Genomic DNA, 20,830 nt, shown 5'->3' with positions numbered 1-20,830 from the left:
TTGTTTGTTTTGAGAGAGGATCTCACTCTGCCACCCAGGCTAGGGTGCAGTGATGCAGTCATAGCTCACTGCAGCCTTGAACTCCTGGGCTCAAACCATCCCTCCACTTCAGTCTCCCAAAGTGTTGGGATTACAGGCGTGAGCCACTGTGTCTGGCAACTGGCACTTTTAAGTTAAATCGTCCCTACACTCCCCACATCAACAGGAATAAGAGCTCACAGCAATATGTGGTCAGCTAAAAGGTAACTCAACATTTTCTTTGCACAGCTGGGTAATGGTGCATAGATTTCAACCCACTGTATTTTGTGTTTGTTTGTTTGTTTGTTTGAGACAGAGTCTTGGTCTGTTGCCCAGGTTGGAGTGCGGTGGCACGACCTCGGCTGATTGCAACCTCCGCCTCCTGGGTTCAAGTGATTCTTGTGCCTCAGCCTCCCAAGTAGCTGGGATTATAGGCACATGCCACCGTGCCAGGCTAATGTTTGTATTTTTAGTAGAGATGGGGTCTTGCCATGTTGGCCAGGCTGGTCTTGAACTCCTGACCTCAGGCGATCCATCCACCTTGGCCTCCCAAAGTGCTGGGATTACAGGCGTGAGCCACTGCAGCCAGCCACATTGTATTGTTGAGCATCCTTTGGAAAAATGTGGCTAAGCAATCATAAAAATATATACGTATATAATTATATTATTTTTTCAAAGATGACCTTTTCTAGAATGAACTGAAACATTTCCAGGAAAAAGGTAAACAGAAATAAAGAAACTTGACACTCACATGACATCATCCCATCTACAATCCTCTTCTCCCAATCTGTACCAATGGAAACCAATCTTTCTTCAAGGCCTAACCGAAGTATTTCTTCTTCTAAGAAGCCTTCCCTATTACCCCTCCTCCAAAATGCCCAAAATTGAATCTGCAGCTCTAACTTCATGTCTGCGTGTTTCACTAACCTCCCATGTTATCTCTGGCTGTGAATCCTTGGCTCTGTCTCCCAAGAGTCTCATTAAAGGTTGACTGGATAAATGAATGAACATTAATAAGTTATCTCTTAGTAAAATAATGAAAGGCTTCACATTTTCAGACCTCTTGATGATAATGTCACTTGCCCCAAGAATAAAGTCTCCCTTTAAGTCAAATATTTAAGAATCTCAATATTTAATATACAAGGCAATAATACTTTAAATAAAAAAACACACAGATACTTTCCAAACCATGGGAGAAAAAGGCAACCTAATCCAGTGAGCTCTTGTGAGACTTACGCATCCTGGCAACCAAAAATCAATGTGCATGAATTTCTAATGCATTTGAAAAGCAATGGAGACAGTGGCAATCCTGTTAATATCAACCCAAGGTTAGCTGCTATCTATCTGATTTCCTTTCACATTCAGTCAGTAGACTGCCTTGCAGTGATACATCAACAACCCAGTGATGCAAAATTCAGGGAAAGAGCTGACTAATCTTGTCAAGTAATCCAACCTGGAAAAAGGTTTTAAGATCCCCTGTTTCTAGAACATCCACAAACAGCAATTCTGGAATGTACATACCCGTGGGGTTTCTGACTGGGTCCTGCGAGCCACCATCAGTAACAGCTGTTGCTGAAGGGCACTGACTGCAGGGTCCCCAGAAGACGGATCTTGACTCTCAGAAGTTGTGGTACTGGAGGAGCTGACCTGCATCTCTCTGAGGATGGGCAAAACAAAAGCTTTGGTTACCTGGTAATACCAGAAGTCATCTATTTATTATACACAAACACAAGGACAATAGGAATGCCCAAAGCAGGTAGTGGATGAGTCTTTACAACCTTACATAAACAGTTAAGAGTTTAAAATTATGTATACAAGGCTACCTTCAGGTAGAAGGTCAATTACTCTGCATACATTGAAATTACTCAGGCTGCCCAGAGTTGCAGTGTGTCATAGGGCAGGTAGGTAGATACCTGGTGTTCTACAGATGACAACCTTAATTTTTTAAAATATTTAATGGCTGGGGAGGCCTTAGCAACAAGTTCTAGCCTCACATTTTGTAAAAGCAGTGGGCTTGATAATTCTCCAGATACCAACCAGGAAGAAACAGAGATGAACACCTCTGCTACCTGGCTGCATCTCCTCTCCACCACACCCCAAAGCAAGGTAAATACATATTAGACAAAGGAAATGTGTTGGGTAATTGATCAAGAGGACATTACGGAATTAGTTGTGATCTATATCTAAAATAGTTTTATTATTTTTAATCACACACAGATTGACAAGACTTAATAGTAAGCAATCTCATTTTTACAAAGGAAAAAATCCTGGCATTCTTTTCCTTTGTCTCAGAAAGCAAAAACTAGGACATACTTCTCTATCTGATTTTCTAGTAGGGTATCTATAAGTTTTAGGAGACAATATTGGCTGCCTACTCAACAGGCATGTCTCACAGAATGTCTCCTAACATAACTCCATTTTATTAAGTCATCCAAGACTGTGTGCTTTGGAAGAGACATGAGGTCCTTCCCTAGCCCCAGGGAAAAATCCTGGTCTTTAAGCCATTCGCCCCGGCCAGAGCTTGGCTTTGGAATGAGAAAGAAACACAACTCTAAGAGGTCACTGGGGAGGAAAGAAGAGTTGGCTGGGATTAAGAGAGCTCTTGGACAAATTTTTCTATAGTTCTTAAGTAGTAACAAAAGGAAAAGACAGTCTTTCTCCAGGCCTTTACATGATTCGTGAATAGTAAATACTGCCATCATGAAGGACAAACTTGAGTACTGGAGAGCTGAGTGATGGAAGGGAACTAGTTTTTTGATGACAGCATTAAACCTCTGAATTCACCAACCTTGAACAGATTATATCTTTGGGCTTCTTGTGTTCTGACATAATACATCTCATCCTGCAGCCCATTTTGTTACAGAAGGTTACTTGTAGCCCAAATTACACTGTCTAACACGGGCTCCTTAAGAATGCAGATGCTACAGTAACACAATTCCCTTCTGATTTATAATCTACACCTTTCATGATAAAGTTTCTGACAATCTTTTGGATGTTTCTTTTTCCTAACTCCTTCCTATCATATTCATAAACACACCAATAGTTATTCTGTGTGAATGGTGTTTAAAATACTGTCATATAGCTGGGCGCAGTGGCTCGTGCCTGTAATCCCAACACTTTGAGAGGCTGAGGCAGGAGGATTGCTTGAGCCCAGGAGTTCAAGACCAGCCCTGGCAATATAGTGAGACCTAATCGCTACAAAAATAGAAAAAAAATTAGCTGGGCATGGTGGCGCATGCCTGTAGTCCCAGCTACTTGGGAGGCTGAGGTGGGAGGACCACTTGAGCCTGGGAGGTCTAGGCTGCACTGAGCCATCATCACGCCACTGCACTCCAGCCTATGTGAACAGAGTAAGATCCTGTCTCAAAAAAAAAAAAAAAAGCAACTTTCATACACACATGTAAATAAACATAAACTTCAATACATTCAATAAAGTCTTTATATAAAGAAACACTTAGGAAACATAACATGATAAAGTCAGGGTTTAGGAAATGAACCAGGTAGAGTAAGTACGTTGAGTTTGAAAACTTAAAAATCCTGTGCTTCCGGCCGGGCGCAGTGGCTCACGCCTGTAATCCCAGCACTTTGGGAGGCCCAGGCGGGTGGATCACGAGGTCAGGAGATCGAGACCATCCTGGCTAACACGGTGAAACCCCGTCTCTACTAAAAAATACAAAAATTAGCCAGGCGCAGTGGCAGGCACCTGTAGTCCCAGCTACTCGGGAGGCTGAGGCAGGAGAATGGTGTGAACCTGGGAGGTGGAGCTTGCAGTGAGCCGAGATCCCGCCATTGCACTCCAGCCTGGGCGAAAGAGCGAGACTCTGTCTCAAAAAAAAAAAAAAATCCTGTGCTTCCATTATTTAATGCTTGCTCCTAAAATAGTGCTTTTCCTTCTTGTCTATATTAGTGGCATAATCTCTGTCATTAACAGAGAAAAAGATTAGTTAGATTTATAAAAACAATGTTCATTCAAACTCTTCTGTGTTGTACAGAAGCCACTGAGTAATGTAACTCTGTCATTTCACATCGAAATACAATAGAACTGAAATTGCATTGTTGACACAAATTCAGAGATATCTTAAACGGAGCACATGCCAGAACTTCACTAAAACCAAAAGATTAAGCTAACTACGTTGTAGGTAAGGTAGGTAATGATCATAAATAGGCAAGAGTGGGAAAAGAAATGTATGCTTCTGTGCAAAAATGTAGAAGGTGTACAGCACCCTCTATCGCCAACTGAAATAAACTAAGAATTGACTACGACATAATGTGTAACGAATGGCTGTTTTAGAGCAGTCTTCCTCCTACTAAGGCATCCTGCTAGGAAACATGATACAAAAGGAAGTGTCAATCAATACATATCAGCTTAATTTTTCCATATTTCTTAGTACATTTCAGATTGTAAAATAATAATAATAAAAAACATCATTTTCCTATGTAAGCCATTTAAATATCCTTTAAAAAATCTATGGGTTGATTTTCTATTTAAAATCTTTTGGGTCAGTTCTAGAATTAAACAGAACTAGGTTAAAGTATACTACTCACTATCTGTGACTATAAGCATGTTGTCTTCCTACCTCAAATCCTCCCTATGAAATCAGGAAGATATTTTCCTCGTAGGGATCATTGGGAAAACTAAACCAGACTATGTATGCAAAGCAGTTGAACATTGCCTTTCATATATTAGGTACTTCATAACCATCCCTGACCCTTTTTACTTCCTTTTGTTGATATGGGACTTGACTTTGCTTTTTCTTATATTAAATAGCAACACAACTCCTGTGCTTTTACACAAACGGTATATTAATTTCAGGTGTCTCTGTTAGCAGGCATGGGGGAAGAGTATCTTGCCCTCAACTCACACCTAATCCTCCTTATTTTATAAAGACAGTCTCAAACAGCATATTAACTTCCCTCTTAATTAATCTCTTTTATAAGGGTTGAGTATTCTAGACAAGGCATGGGCATATTAAGAAAGATTCTCTTCTGAGCTTAATGACTGGTATATGTCTGCATCAGAAACCTGCATTGTCCTCTGTACTGTCATGTGTATATGGGCTCCCCATTTGGCCAGGAGGAAATGGTTACATGCTTACAGCAAGCATTGTTCAAATGGAGACGTTTCCCTTATGTGATATAATTCTCTGGTGTCCTGATAGTGTAGTTATAATCCAGCTTGCCCACCCAAGTACCAAAAAGACAACGATGTCCACAAAAATCACTGACACGGACAGGTGGGCAGGAGTGCAATCTTTGAATAATTCCAAAGTCTATGTTCTTTGCTAGTGTCTCTTCTCCAAGTATTTGCTGCTTATTCTCTCTCATTTTTTAAAGTTATAGACTGTGAGCGGCGTAATCATCTAAAAAGACAGTATCTTAGTAACTTAAAGCCAAAGATTTCCCCACATTAATACATATAAAGTGAAAGCGTTAAGTTTCAAGAGACATTTTCTCTTCCTCCAAAACAATAATGGAAATGGAAATATCCCAAGCCTGTAGTAACTATTCTGTGAACTACAATACACGATGCTTAGCACATCTGGTCTCAATTATCCCGTTCTCCGGTGAATCTTTGGTAAACTAGTTTGGTTCAGGGCTATAGCAGAGATAAGTTTATTTAAGCTAGATTGAGCTCCAAGCAATAGCAGAAATAGTGATTAATCGTGGAAATTTCTAAAAGTGCTGCCACTAGAAGGTAATAAAAGACGGGCCTGGGGCTAGGATCTAGTATGGGCCAGAAGAGTACACTTCTATATGGAAAGAGTTGGGCCTCAAATTGACCATGACGATATTCCACCATACTGGACTCCCCAGGTGTCCACCATCTGAGCTTCTACAAGCAACAGACAGTCAAAATACATGTGCTTCTTCTACACTGTCTCACTGATACTGGAAAAACATTTCTTGAAACTCTTCATCTTCCCCAGAGTTAAAAGACGATAGTCTACCACTCTCAGAGAGAGGGTCTCCCTTTTTTTCTGCCTCTTTCCTTGTTTTTCAGGCTTTCTCCAGGGACATGGGCACAAGGCACACAGAGGGACACAGAAATGAAAGTTGCAGCAACATGTTCAATATGTAGGATGTTTAACTAAAGCAGCATTGTTCTGAAAACCATAACCTGTTATTTTGAATTTTAACAGGGATTCTTGTTTTAAAGTCAGCAAACAACTCTTCTTTTATGTGACAGTAAAATTTGTGTGAGTATCGGAGAAAAAGGCAGCGACACTGCGGAAGTGAGGCAAGGCTGGGAGCATAGGACCTGACTGCCATCATGTGGCGGCAGCGGCTGTTGCCACCGGAACAGAACCACACTGAGCGGCAGGGCCAATTCTCAGGCTTTCAGAGAAAATGCCCCAGCCAACGAAAGTCTTTCTAGAATCAACCTCACAAACCTTTCGTCCTTATGACTCTATGCCTGGGTGAAAGTACAATCTCTTCCTAATACGTCTAAGAAAACAAGATAAGAATGACAGCGGAAGGAGCAAAGAGTAAAAAGTGAAAGCCAAAAAGAGAGGACATGGAAATTTGGGAGGGCAGACACTATTCCAAGGCAGACCCAGGTGATCACCTGCTTCTTGCCAATCTTTTCCACCTCCGTGTGCTCAAAGGCACCAAGAACCCACAAAAGTTTTTCGAATTTGAAGCAGCAAATACCTATCTCTCTATTATCCAAATTAAGTGAGTGAGGCAGCTATATGCATATCTCAAATATTTGTAATAAAAGATGAAATCTCTAAACTATAATTGAATGGCACATGGTACTGGGTATATCTAATATTGAGAGAAGTCACAACATTTTACTCTTCATTTGGAATATCTAGTTGACTTGTTTTATTGCCTCACATTCCTGTTCAGCTATTCCAAGTCAGAATGTCACTATTATTTCTTCTGACTAAAGTTAAAACCACAGTCTAAACAGACATGATTATTTCTTGCCGTTTTCTGCCTGCTTATCTTCTTTGGGAACCAGGTAGATAATTAAACATTGTGGCTTTAGAGGACTTTCCTGAAAGTTAATCCGAATAAGTAAGAGGTTTTGTTGAGATAAGGGTCAGAGAAGCTGATAATGTCAACAAAAGAATAAGAACTCTGAGGAGGTAGTAAAGATTAAGTACAGGGCTTCAATCTACCTTTGGAATATGGTACACAGTGGGTTCAGAGATAAAATGGCAGCTTTCAAACATAAGCCTAATTTATAAACTGAAAATATCTGTTTCAATCTTTGCTACAATAATTCAAACACAAAAGCCACGAATAAGTGAATTCCGATAAATATTTATATTACCATCCTACTCTTCTTTTTTAAATAAAAACAAGTTGAATTTCCATCCTTGATATAAAAATCCCCAAAAAAAGTCCTGCAAACAAACTTGCTACAGAATGACTCTTCCACTCCGTAGACTACCACGCCTACTTTGTGAGTTATGGATCCTCAAAATGAATGTAAATATCATGTCTTTCCAATCAGATTTCACTGGGGAGCAGATGATATGCATTTTGCATGCATTTCCATTAGATTGCTTATGACACTGGAAAAGCCAGATTAATACTTAAACATGGTTATAGATTGTTCATAGAAGAAAGCTCTGCTATATTACTTGGATTAATTTATACACAAAGAAATATAAATATTTGCTGAACAAAAAAGAGAAACTATCAAGCTTTAATTACAAGATCTACTGAGTAGTAATAAAAGTTCACTCTGCAACAAACCCTCTGCACTCAAAAACACATTTCAACTTTCTAAGCAGCTGCACCTCCAACTTCCTAGGCAGATAGCCTACTTCCACTTTGGTTTTCTAGGCAGATTAGCAATTCCAACTTTCTAGTCAAATTAGTTCATTTTGGCTCCGAACTACTGAATCAATCTTGTGTTCTGGGTAATAAAATACTCAAGCGGATTTATCCTCTGGAAGTTTTTCCTACTAGCAATTCTAAAGGCTGCAATTCAAGCTGTAGTTTCCTCATTCCGGTTTCTGGGGAAAGCAGAACTGTGTTAGGTAATGTTACCAAAGGTACCTGCTCTATGCACAGCTATTGAACAACCAGAAAATGCTGCTTATGTTTCTGCAGCAGTCCACAAGAACCGCACTGGTTCCCACAGTGACAGTGGGGCCAAGGAGAGAAATTTGTTTCCTCTCCCAGTTTCCTTCAGGAATCCCCAAAGAGACATGGAAGTTACATTACTAACAATTCCCTATTCATACTTGGGAGTCAGGGATATAAAACTGTCACATGGTAACAAGGCTGAACAATAGCTAAGAGGAATGGCTTTTTTTTGCCAATAATAAGAATCAGCCGTTTAATGGCCCAGCTGGAGACAGTCCCAGCCACTGAAGTCACCTTATAGGGAAAAGGTTCCTTTTCCAATATATCTTCCATGGCTGAATGGCTTACAGCCCCAAGTAGGCATCCTTCCAAGTTCAAAATCAAAGTTTATGTTTACTATAATAGAAGAAATTAAAATCTAATTGCATTAAAAGCCAAGGACATAATATTAAAGGACCTACGCTAAAATTATCATACATGCCAAGATGTTGGAACACAACATGTTAATACCAAGATGTTGGAACACAACAGGTTAATAAGGGGAATGCCTTAAAATCACATAAACCGTAAAAGCACTAGAGGAAAGGCTTCCACCTGGCCAAAAGTATCTTTTGTTATATAAAATCAGGTATTTTGTTATAAAAAGTCAAGAAACAAAAGTCAACATCTTTTGGTATATCAAGTCACAGTGCACTTTACCTGAAGTCCTTCTGCTTCTATCGAAAGACAGTAACAACAGCTAACACTGACTGAGGACCCTCTATGGCAGGCACTGTCCTAAGCACTGCATGTGTACTATCACATTTAATTTTTTTTTTTTTTTGAGATAGAGTCTTGCTCTGTTGCCCTGGCTGGAGTGCAGTGACGTGATCTCAGCTCACCACAACCTCCGCCTCCCAGGTTCAAGCTATTCTCCTGCCTCAGCCTCCTGAGCAGCTGGGACTACAGGCATGTGCCACCACGCCCAGCTAATTTTTGTATTTTTAGTAGAGACGGGGTTTCACTATGTTGATCAGCTGGTCTCGAACTCCTGACCTCGTGATCCGCCCGCCATGGCCTCCCAAAGTGCTGGGATTACAGGCGTGAGCCACCATGCCCAGCCCACATTTAATTTTTAAAGCAAACCAGTGAATTAATTACAGAGGTATTATCTGCATTTTTTGGTTAGTAAATGGGTACTTAAGATGGTTAAGCAAGTTGCATAATGTCAAACAAAAAGTAAATATCAGTGCTGGAATTTGAACCCAGATAAGTCCGAGACAAAATTTGTGTTCCCATAGCTAGATACTAAACCTCTGATTTCAAGGAAGTAAAATTCTCAATGTCAGATTTTCCTCTGTTGTTAGCTTTCATACAGAGAAAATTGTTTCCTTATGAACTAATAAAACACAGGGCTGGACTGGGCGTGGTGACTCATGCCTATAATCCCGGAACTTTGGGACGGTGAGGAGGGCAAATCACTTTGAGGCCAGGAGTTCGAGACCAGCCTAGCCAACATGACAAAACCCCGTCTCTAGCAAAAATACAAAAGATTAGCCAGGTATGGTGGTGCGTGCCTATAATCCCAGCTACTTGAGAGGCTGAGGCAGGAGAATCGCTTGAACACGGAGGCAGAAGTTGCAGTGAGCCAAGATCATGTCAATGCACTCCAGCCTAGGCCACACAGCAAGACCCTGTCTCAAAAAAATTAAAAATAAAAGTAATAAAAACTTAGGGCTGAAAAATTTGAGTCTCTACCTCTGATTTCTATGTAGATTGGTTTAAAAAGGGTCATTTTACAGATTTCATTCTGCTGTACTTTCCCACTCATAAAAGGAGAAGATCACATTCTGTGTTCGAATGTGTTCATCTGGCAAACTGCTAGTGCTTCTGGCTGTCCCTCCAACTGTCCCACCAAAGATGAGGGATTTATTTGTTGAGGTCGTTTTGATAATCCCACATTCATCAGGGTTGTTTTGCTCTGCCAATAGATTCCCATCGCTCCTGCTGCATAGAGAACAAACCACACTCCTCCACCGGATTTCATGGGCCCCAGGGCCCTACTCCACCCCTCCTGTTTAGCTTCTCCTGCTGTCCCTCACCCCAGAACTCCAACTGGGTCATCTTTGTCATTTCCAATGATTCATTTGATTTAATCCTACATTTATTGAGCACCTACCTATAAACGGCTAAGCGAAGGCTGGTTTTAGGTGTATGCAATCTAGAAAAAGAGATGGGAACCCTCTACAAATAAATGAGATACCAGGGAGAATGTGATCAGCATCCTCCTGGCAGCAACTTGAAGAGATGAATTTATTTTCACAGAGAGGACTGAGAAGGAAAAGAAGCATCACAGAGGCAGATTGTAACTTGAGCTTTCAAAGATGAGAGTTTCAAAAGGGAGCAATGAGTGGAGAACTTGGCAAGGTGGTTTGGACGAGCCTGCAGTGGGAATCACGTAGGGGCATCTGCATGCCGCATATGTGCGCAAGAAGAGCTGAGGGCAAGCGCTTTCCCACTGGAGGGAGCAGGGCAGAGGCTGACCACAGGTAGCTCACAGGCCACAGCCAACCACGCACAACCTGTGGTCTGTGGTGGTGTTAAAAAAAATTAAAATCGGCTGGGCGTGGTGACTCACACCTGTAATCCAGCACTTTGAGAGGCTGAGGCAGGCGGATCACAAGGTAAGGAGATTGAGACCATCCTGGATAACATGGTGAATCCTCGTCTCTACTAAAAATACAAAAAAATTAGCCCGGGCTTGGTGGCACGTGCCTGTAGTCCCAGCTACTCAGGAGGCTGAGGCAGGAGAATCGCTTGAACCCAGGAGGTGGAGGTTGCAGTGAGCCGAGATCACACCACTGCACTCCAGACTGGGTGACAGAAGGAGACTCCATCTCAAAAAAAAAAAAAAAAGAAACTTAAAATCAACAACATGAAACAAAATACACTTTTAGATACAAATATGCATTTCTAGCTCCTTGTGGAAAAAAAAACTGGAAAATCCTGTCACCTGGGGCTTATGAGCCATCATAAGTAGACTAACATAGCAGCAGCCCTTCAGATGGGATAAATGCCCTTCAGATGGGATAAGTGCCCTTCAGGTGGGATAAATGTCCTCCGATTTACTGCAGTCATCACCACTCCTCTCTACCATTCCACACTGGGCCCCCTTCACCTATTTATCACACCTGCCTGGGCTCTGAGGAACCCTGAGCCTGTGACGCCATGGTGGGGGATGGGAGCAGGGAGGGAGACTCACCTGTCCACTGGCCACTTACTATCTACATGAAGCTGAGCACTTTTGGCAATCAGTCTTAGTTTCCTTATCTGTAAAATAGAGCTAGTATCACCAACCTTAGTTTTGTTGTGCAGATAAAATTAGATAATTTAACATTTAGCTTAGTGTATAAGTGTTTAACAAATGGTGGCTGTTACTACCAGAACTACTGAAGGAAAGTGCCTTGTTCAGGGCCACGAACTGCTGTAATATTGCATATGGGAACACAGGGGTAAGGTACAAGCCACTGGGTCTTTCCATGGGGCAAAATACTGACCTGCTGGCATTTCACTAGCTCTGCTCTGGTTCCATTCTTTACCTCTACCATTAGAGATACAGCGATGACACCCTCAGGTGCACATGAACTCACACGAGTGCACACACGCACTAGTGTGTTAATTCAGAAATTCAACGATCTAAATTGAGCCTGATAACTGGTTCTTATTCTGCTTTCTGAGAATTTTTCTTTCAGATAGCCAACCCAAAGATTCCCAAATCATCATTACATCATGGGCTTCTGCAAAAGACAAAGCTTATTACAAATCCAAAGAAATTAGCCCCCCGTGAATGGGTAGCACAGTTTTCCATGTGTCAGAGTCTGGGGAGATGTTTGAGACAATCGGAATATCCACCCTAAGCCTGTCAGACAGCAGTTTAAATCCAGAAGATCATCTGACTGACATAGGACTGACTCGTTTTTCCTGAGCACGAATTAAACAGATGGTAGCGCCTTAACTGCTTTTCCAGAACTGCCTAGGGAACAGCTTCAATGCTGTAATTTTGCTAAGTGAAGGGACTGGAGTTTTGTGCTTATGCATCTGACAGGAAGCACTGTATATCTCCTGTGCCCAAATGGGCCACTGAATGCCACAACACCGCATAACAAAGTCCCCTCTATATTCTATCTTAAGGACTAACCATACATATGATAGCAAACCGTGTGTATTATTTTACTTTATCTTTGAAGCACAAGAAAGAGAAGTTACACCTGGCAATGTGTCCTTCTTTTCTAGAACTCTTGTTGTTTGTTGGTGTTTTTGCTATGTTTTGTTTTGTTTTTTTTGTAGAGATGGAGTCTTGCCATGTTGCCCAGGCTGGTCTCAAACTCCTGGGCTCAAGTGATCTTCCCACCTCAGCCTTCAAAAGTGCTGAGATTGCCAGGTGTGGTGGCTCATGCCTGTAATCCCAACACTTTGGGAGGCCAAGGCTGGCAGATCACGAGGTTAGGAGTTTTGAGACCAGCCTGGCCAACATGGTGAAACCCTGTCTCTACTAAAAATACAAAAATTAGCTGGGCGTGGTGGCGGGCACCTGTAATCCCAGCTACTGGGGAGGTTGAGGCAGGAGAATCACTTGAACCTGGAAGGCAGAGGTTGCAGTGAGCCAAGATTGCATCACTGTACTCCAGCCTAGGTGAAAGAACAAAACTCTGTCTCAAAAAAAAAAAAAAAAGTGCTGAGATTACAGGGTGTGAGCCGCCATGCCCAGCCCTTTTCTAGAACTCTTAAGACCAACACCCTGTCAAATAATGCTGGAGAAAGAGCAGATAGTCAAAGACCCAGAAGTTGCTATCTGAGACTGGTGGACCAAGACCTTGCCCATTAGAGCATTCACACATGAGAAAAGCTAGGGGTGACCAGGGACATTCAATAAAGATTTTCTTCAAGGGGAAAGTTGCAAAAAACTTGAACATTTTTCTCTTTACAGGAGCTCAGTAATTAATTCAGTTGCCTTTTCACCAGAAACAGAGTCCTCGGGGTCACTTGTTGGTTTTTGCTGCCCGGCTTTTATCCACAAAACTCCAAACATCCCTCGGAGAGCCAGCCCCTTCCGGTCTCGGGGGAACCTCGAATCCAGCTCTGTGTGTGTAAGTAAGCCCAGGCCATGTGCTTGCCTGGTCTTAGTGATTGGGCTCAGGGCATATGGCTCAGTCAGAACCAATCAGACACAATGAGACCTTCCATGGGATCTATGGGAAAGAAGCATACCGTTCTGGCTGGACTTAGATGAGAGAAGACACAAGATCTAGGGTAACGACAGCCGTCTTTTGACCACCAGGATGAGGTGTTTGAGAACGGTGTCAAAACAGAGGAGCAGAAGAGCAATGAAAATGGCAAAACTAGGCCCCAGTGACTCAATCTGAACCTCTTTATCTAGACACTCCTGAAGACAGATGGACCCAAGACTGTTCAGTTACATCTCCGCAAAATCCCCACTTTGATTAAACCTGTTTGAGATGGGTTTCCCTCCTGTGTAACAGAAAGGGGTCTGACTATTCTATGAACTTGAAAAGGCAGGTAAGAAAGGGCCTGGTATTCTGAGACTCTCCACCAAGCCACACGCCTCACAAGAAAGTTCAGCATCAACACATTCAGTTGCCTCTCAGTCCAACACCCCCGTAGCACCCGAACACAACCTCACCAAAAGCCGTTTCACCAAGGCTGAATGCACTGTGGCAAACCTATGTCCAGGCAGCTCTGGAAACGGAAGGCAGGTTAAATATAAAAGAGCTGTAATCTGGAAAGGAAATGCAGAGGAAATGAAAGAAAGCAGAGGCTGGAGGAAGTTGAATAAAGAGAGAGAAATTTAAGGGGAGAAAGCAAGTTAACAGGTCATGCTAGAAGAGGCAGAGCCTAAGGAACTGAGGCTTGATGAAAACACTATAGGTCCTCTCTCTCATTTTTACTTAGATACTGTAAATTTTCAGTTTTTTAAGGCTCTGGATATATGGCCTTATTCTAACTATCATTACTGACAAATGCAGTTCAAGTGTTTAACCTAGGGGAAAAATGACATAAATTTATCCTGGGGGGAAAAATTAAAAAGGAAAATCTTGTAACTTTGGGATAAAACAAGAATTTGGTCTAAATTCAGCTTAGAAAAACTTCAACTTTTAGCTGGGAATTGAAGAATAATATGACAGTTTTCAAAGCTGTGTTCTCATGCAATTACATATTTTGTCTGAGAAAGCTGCCACCTTAGATGACTAAACTCATCAAACCATCATAACCTCTAGAATGTCCTGGAGGTTAGAGTAAAGTTGTGGACAGCAAACCTCCCTCTCCTCTTGGGTGTCCATTTGCATGGGGACTTTGCATGCTTGTTGGCTGGAGAAGAAGAAGTTTGTGCTGTTTGGATTGGTCCATGGTACCTGAGGGAAAAGGAGGAAGAGTGGACGGCAAGTGGGGGATGAACAAGATTTCTGTTTTCCCACAGGAGTGACTTTGGGCATATGCAGTCTGCTTTAATGCAAAGCTCAGGAGGGACTGCATGGCAGGAGAGAGCCATCACCTGTGGTTCTCATGAGACCTACCTGAACGGCAGACACTAGCATTCCTAAGCAGGTAAGAAACAGTAGTGGCTTTAAAGAGAGAATGCCCTAAGAAGCTGGCACACGACAGCATTCCACCTGGAGGCCAGAATGCAAGGACAAAGACAGCCTTTATTCTAAGCACACAGGAGCCTCCCCCTGAATTTCCCATAAACCCTTGGGAAGACTTTAAATTCGTAAAGACACATGGGGTCACAGGCTCTGAAATTAAGGTTTAGATGTGAAGTACAAGACATTCCAGTTACACCATGAAAGTCTCCCATAAATCCTCACATATACATATAATTCTAAAGAAGCATACATAAACAGTTTACTTCCACACTTAGAGCAACCGAGACATGGCCATATGGATTATCCACAAAGAATCTTGAAGACCAGGATGAAGGATGAATTCCGTCTGCCACTGACAAGATGTACAGTTTGCCCAATGCACTATTAATCATCGTATGTCCCAGATATGCAAACTAATTTAATATCAACTTCATCAACTAATTTAATATCAGCATAATTAAGAAAGTTATTCAAAGCATTCTGAAGTAAAATAGAAAAGATGTGTATCTATCTGTAAAACAGTTTGCCTTCATTACTGTAAATGAGAATAAATGAGAACTAGCCACATTTCTAGTCCACTCCTTGGGACAAATTTAATAATGTGTTTGAGAGCTGCATCACCATCTTTCCTGAAGGGAACATTATTATGTCTATACAGAGTTCCCGTCTATTTATACTACCTACATGTTATCTTTATTTTTGGAAGCAGCAATAATGAAAATGGTTTCATTTATTTTTCATTATTTCACAATGTCAGATTTTCTTTTTCTTTCACGCAAAACCACATGCCTTAACAACTACAAAGGGATTAACACATTTCTTCTACACCAGAATCCTCACTTTATCTTCATCACTGTGTCTCCCAGCAATGCAACAGCTCTCAAGGCTGGAAACAAAGCTCCACTCACCGAGCCTGAGAGAGACAGTCATAATTTGATGGTAGAGGTTGCAAAGGGCCTTCTTTCTGATTCCCAGATTTTAAATAACAGGATCTAATTTCCCCTGTAAAATCAGAAAATTTCAGCAAAGAATATGACATAATTATTCGTATAGAATCGTTTCAACTTATACAATTTTCAAGTTAAAAGGAAACTTATTTTGGTCTGTTATAATAACTGTTGACAATCGGGGTCTGTTCTTTATATTTCTCCACAGAACGTATATCATGAGAAGTTGAAGGATGTCTGAAAGAAACTTTACTAAGAAAATTTTCTTTGACCTGCTTCCCTGCTGATAGACATGTTTTGACTTGGTTACTTATTATTTAATTGCTTTTGATAGACTTATTTGTATCATCTCTTAATTCACTTTACATACATTCTCTTCATGTGTCAGCATGATCTGTGCTAGGATATAACCAGATTTTTTTGTATACGAATACCTCGGTATCATGTGCAAAAAGCAGCTTATTAAGAGTACAGTTTTGACTGGTGGACCACATGAGACCATCTCTGCCTCCAAATGTGCAGATGAGCAAGTGCCACAGCACACTGACTGATGTGTCAGTCTGTTAATGAGGAAAAGCAAGAGATGGAATTAATTTGCAGAGTTCAATTAGCTCCACTAAAGCAGTTCAGGATACTGAGGTGTGAAAATCCGGTTTCTGCCCAGAAGAGCTCCTACTAGTGCCTTCTTCAGTTGACACAGGAAGCGTAATTAACCTTGTCTGTTGTGAGCAGCTGGAAGGTGGCCCTCCAACTCAAAGGTGTTTTCCACCAAGAGAAACTGTAATGACAACCGCAGCCCCTGTGGAGGCTTTCACGTAAGTGCTAATGTTGTTCTTTATGATGTAAAAGTCCCTTATATTTCTGCACATGCAAAAGCATTTAAAACTATAAACTACCGAACTCCAGATAAAGTAACCATATAATTTATTCTCCAAACCAGGATCCTTTTGAGAGTAAAATAACAAGCACTACTGGAGCTATATGATACATAAGCCAAGACCCATCCCAGAAAAACTAGGACCGATATCCCTTATACTTTGAACTTTGAACTTGCCACTTTATAATTCTCTATGTATACTATTTTAAATCCTTTTTATAACAAGGCGCTGAAAAAGTATATCAAGGTCAGGTGTGCAACACAGGTCCAACAAATATTTACTGAGTACTGGGCATTGCCCTCTTGAAGTTGATAACTGTGAGGGGGAAATGCCATTAATCAAATTATTATACAAGCTGTAATATTATCAAAAAAGGAAAGAGACAGGTGTTAAGAGAACAACAAAAACTGATGAAACTGATTAAGTCTGGGGAGTTCAGGAAAGGTGTCCCTGAAAAACTTACCTTCGGACTAAGATCTGAAAAAATCAATAGCACACACTGGGGCACAGCACGTGTAAAGGCCCTGAGATGGGAGGCAGCACACTCCGTTCAAAGAACAGTATGTGGGCAACCACAGGATTAAGTCTTCCAGTTCTCAAGTCTAGTACTCAGGCTAAGGCACCCCGCTGAGTCCTGAGAAAGCTGACAGTTTTCCCTGCTTGTTCATTAGTAAAGAGCTCCAAAGACTCACCATGTTCATCAATGAAGACATGCATAGCATCCACAGATATCTCTTCTTGTACCGATGTTTCAGGCCCACTGATGACTTGCAAGACAGAACTATCTTGTTGGGAAGTTACCCTGTAGATTATCTGTCTTTGTCTATTGCCCTGGAAACTTAACACATATAAAAGTTTCAAAAAAAATGATTAGAAGTTCCTCCTTATCCTTGATAAAGCATTAAAAGCAGAAGCCAGTAAATGAGGCTGTCTCATGCTTTATGACCAAGTGAAACTAAATAAATAACTTATCCTTACAAGGCTGTGGTCTTGGCAGGCTGAGTGCACGCGGGGCTGGTGCTAGTATGGTCTTGACTTTGCAAGTCTGGTTTTCCTTGCTTAGAACTGTGTCCACTGGGCTTTTCATTTTCCAGGATTTCCTCCTTTTTTTCCTGGGAACAGTTATCTGAAAAATATTGCTTTACCTGTTAGTTTAATATAAAATAAATCAATGTGAAAGCTCTGGGATATAAGTTATCAAAACTGAAACAAGAATAGAAAGAAAATCTAAGCAGCTCCTCTGCATGCAAAAGGCTTTTAAATAATTTTTCATTTTCCTAATTATGGAAGTACCTACATATATGTGAAAAACAGAAGTATGTATAAGTTTGAGACATGTTATTTAGGCGTCTACAAATGCCTACTATTTTATATAAAGGTTGAGGGACTCCCTTGAAATAACTCAGTGACCATACATCTGCCCAGCTGGAAATCACGCATTTAGGTTACATAGGTCTGAAAGGTTCATATCTCATAAATGAATAACTTCAGATTTTAAAAAATTACAAAAACAAACCTGGCTATTTCAGAGCAAGGTCCCCTTTACCATTTATAAATCTTATCCGTCTTTCTTCTCACTCACTCTCCAAAACTGAATTTTTAAGCTAAAGCTAGAATTGTCCCCTTCATAAAGCAAATACTTGTTAAGTATAGCTGGGGGCCGGGGTTGTTTTTGTTTGTTTGTTTGAGACAGGGTCTGGCCCTGTTGCCAAGGCTGGAGGCTGGAGGCTGGAGTGCAACGGTGGAGTCGTAGCCTACTGCAGCTTCAACCTCTTGAGTGCAAGTGACTCTCCTACCTCTGCCTCCCAAGTAGCTGGGATGACAGGCACATGCCACTACATCCAGCTAATTTTTAAAATTTTATGTATGTATAGGGGCATGCTATGTTGTTCAGGCTGGTCTTGAACTCCTGTCCTCAAGTGATCCTCCCACCTCAGCCTCCTGAAGTACTGGGATTACAGGCATGAGCCACCACACCCGGCCAAGTATAGCTGATTTTGAACAATATGCTTAGCACTGTGTAGGACACAGTGAGCTACAACACCTATTCCTTGCCCTGAGAACATTTTAAGATGAATGAGAATTCCAAGATCAATAGGTACTGATTGTTTTTATTTTTTATTTTTTTGCATTTTTTGAATCCTCTTTAAACAATGAACCACTAAGGGTCTCAGGTTATACCATTACGATAAATGGACCGCATATGTCCCTGAGAATCAGCCCTTCCTTTTCTGTGGACACATTCCAACAGTCACTTTTAAGATCAAAAGGACCATTGTACTCCCATGACTTACTCTGAGTAAATGATTGGCTCCTAAGCTCAACAGCCTGTGCCTGAGAGAACAGAACTGAGCCTGAACCTACAAGTTCTTTCAAGACACACCATTAGAAAAGTCTATCAAGATCTGCCTAAGCCCTCAGAAAGCAAAACTGTGTTAGTGTCTGTGGGATATAAATCACATCCTTGCATATATAACAAAGTTATTCATCCTTAAACTTCAAGTAATTAGAGGAGCAATGCTGGCTTCTCTGTGAGTCCTGAAGATAAACATTTTCAGCACATCTGTGAAACTACCATAAGAATTTCCTTGGTATGAAAATGTTTGCATTTCATTTGACAGCCTGTCAAGATAGAAGTTTTCACAGTTTTCCAGAAACACATTTATAAGAAAGTGCTATCATAACAAATAGCTTTAGCCAGTAATCACGCCTCATAAAAAATCGCAGAAAGGCATATTGACACAGCTCTCCTGCTTCACACTAAGTGTCTTTGAATTCATTTGTTCACATCTCTTTATCATATCTTAGACTCCTTTTCTCTTAAATGGGTACATTACATAAGTCAACATATGGACGATTTTTTTTCCTTTTTTCCTTAAAAAATACATTTATAGAAATGTTTCTGTTTATAAAAATAGTACACATTCATTGTATGTAATTTAAAACTATACAAAAGAAAAAACTTTGAATCACTCTTAATCCTGCCATCATGATATTACCACCGGAGCCAATTTGATATATATCACACCAGTCTCTTTTTCCTAGATACACGCACATTTTTTTTTCTTACAAAAATGAAGTCATAATGCAGGTATGGCTTTGTACCTATCATATTTATCTTAAGCTATTATAAATATTTAATGTTATTGGATATTCATCTACATCATCAAAAAATAGTAGTTATATAATATTACACTGATAATGGTATAATTTAAATAGACCCTGACTATAAATTTACATTATTTCAATTTTCCATATTATAGACAATTTTTCAATAAGCATTTCTATATACATTCATGATTCTTTTCTTAGAAATTCTTAGAAGTTAGGAGACTGAATATACAAATGGACAATAGGCAGAAACTATTCATAAACGTAGAACTCTGACCAATAATCTGCAGCAACCAGGTGAGAAAATCAACCCATTATCCAGAGTAACCAGCACGGAAAGCCAATATACTATGCACAAGTCAAGATTGTAGGAAGTCAGACCACTATTTCTGGCAAACAATTCAGGAAGCCAAACAATAACCACCATAATAATTAGCCCGAAATGGCCAGGACTTGATTCATAACTGACAGCTTCCCTAATATGTGTCCCTGCTTCCAACTTAGGACCACCCAAAGAAAACCAAACCAAACCAAGCACATAGGATGCCTCACTCCTAGTCTAGCCATCTCCAGCTTCCTAATGCCCATAACCTCCAATCAGGGCACATCGGAAGCCTTTCCTTTTTTTCCACTATAAAGCTTTGTCATTCAAGTTGCCTTTAAGTCTCTGCTGAACCCAAGCAATGACCGCTGACTCCCTTGCTATAAGCAAGCTCTGAATAAATAGACTTTGCTTGTTCTCATGTGGGCAGTCCTCATTTATTTCCACAAAGTAAAATAAAGTTGTGTCAAACAAAAAAGCAAACAAACATGGTTTTTCAAAAGTGTGTGGTTTTCCATAGCCTTGAATTATTGGGTATTTCTGAGACCTGAGAATAATCCTAAGGCCCTTTGTGAAGAGAACTTGGGCTGGAAATAAGAGTACATTAGAGAGAATTGGAAAATTGTGTATCTTTTTCTAGTCAGGTCCAAGTTCAAGCACTGTCCTACTAACGAGCAGGAAAAAGATTAGAGAACATTTCCTAAGCTGCTAATATCATTAAACACCATCACGTTGTTTTATAAACACACTCAAAAACTGGGTTTTCAGATTACAATAACAAATACCTTAGTGAAAGAAGAGTAAGAGGATATTACCAGTCTCAAAGATACATGGCACCACTGAAAAACCATCTAATTTGCCACC

General features: G+C 40.7%; 1 protein-coding gene across 2 annotated transcripts in view; it reads right to left on the bottom strand.

Annotated features, from left to right (window-relative positions):
• The window catches only part of PCNX2 (pecanex 2), a 307,465-nt gene that overhangs the window by 254,663 nt on the left and 31,972 nt on the right, over positions 1-20,830 (bottom strand). For both annotated transcript variants that reach the window (XM_003267270.4, XM_030812668.1), the window contains exons 6-9: positions 17,512-17,659; positions 17,226-17,371; positions 15,617-15,710; positions 1,540-1,675 (exon numbers count right to left, since the gene is read on the bottom strand). In XM_003267270.4, coding sequence (XP_003267318.2) covers positions 1,540-1,675; positions 15,617-15,710; positions 17,226-17,371; positions 17,512-17,659 — 524 coding nt within the window. The remainder of the gene's footprint in view (positions 1-1,539; positions 1,676-15,616; positions 15,711-17,225; positions 17,372-17,511; positions 17,660-20,830) is intronic.

Source organism: Nomascus leucogenys, chromosome 5 (genome assembly GCF_006542625.1).
Source record: "Nomascus leucogenys isolate Asia chromosome 5, Asia_NLE_v1, whole genome shotgun sequence".
Taxonomy (NCBI): domain Eukaryota; kingdom Metazoa; phylum Chordata; class Mammalia; order Primates; family Hylobatidae; genus Nomascus; species Nomascus leucogenys.
This window is presented reverse-complemented; position numbering and strand designations above follow the sequence as displayed.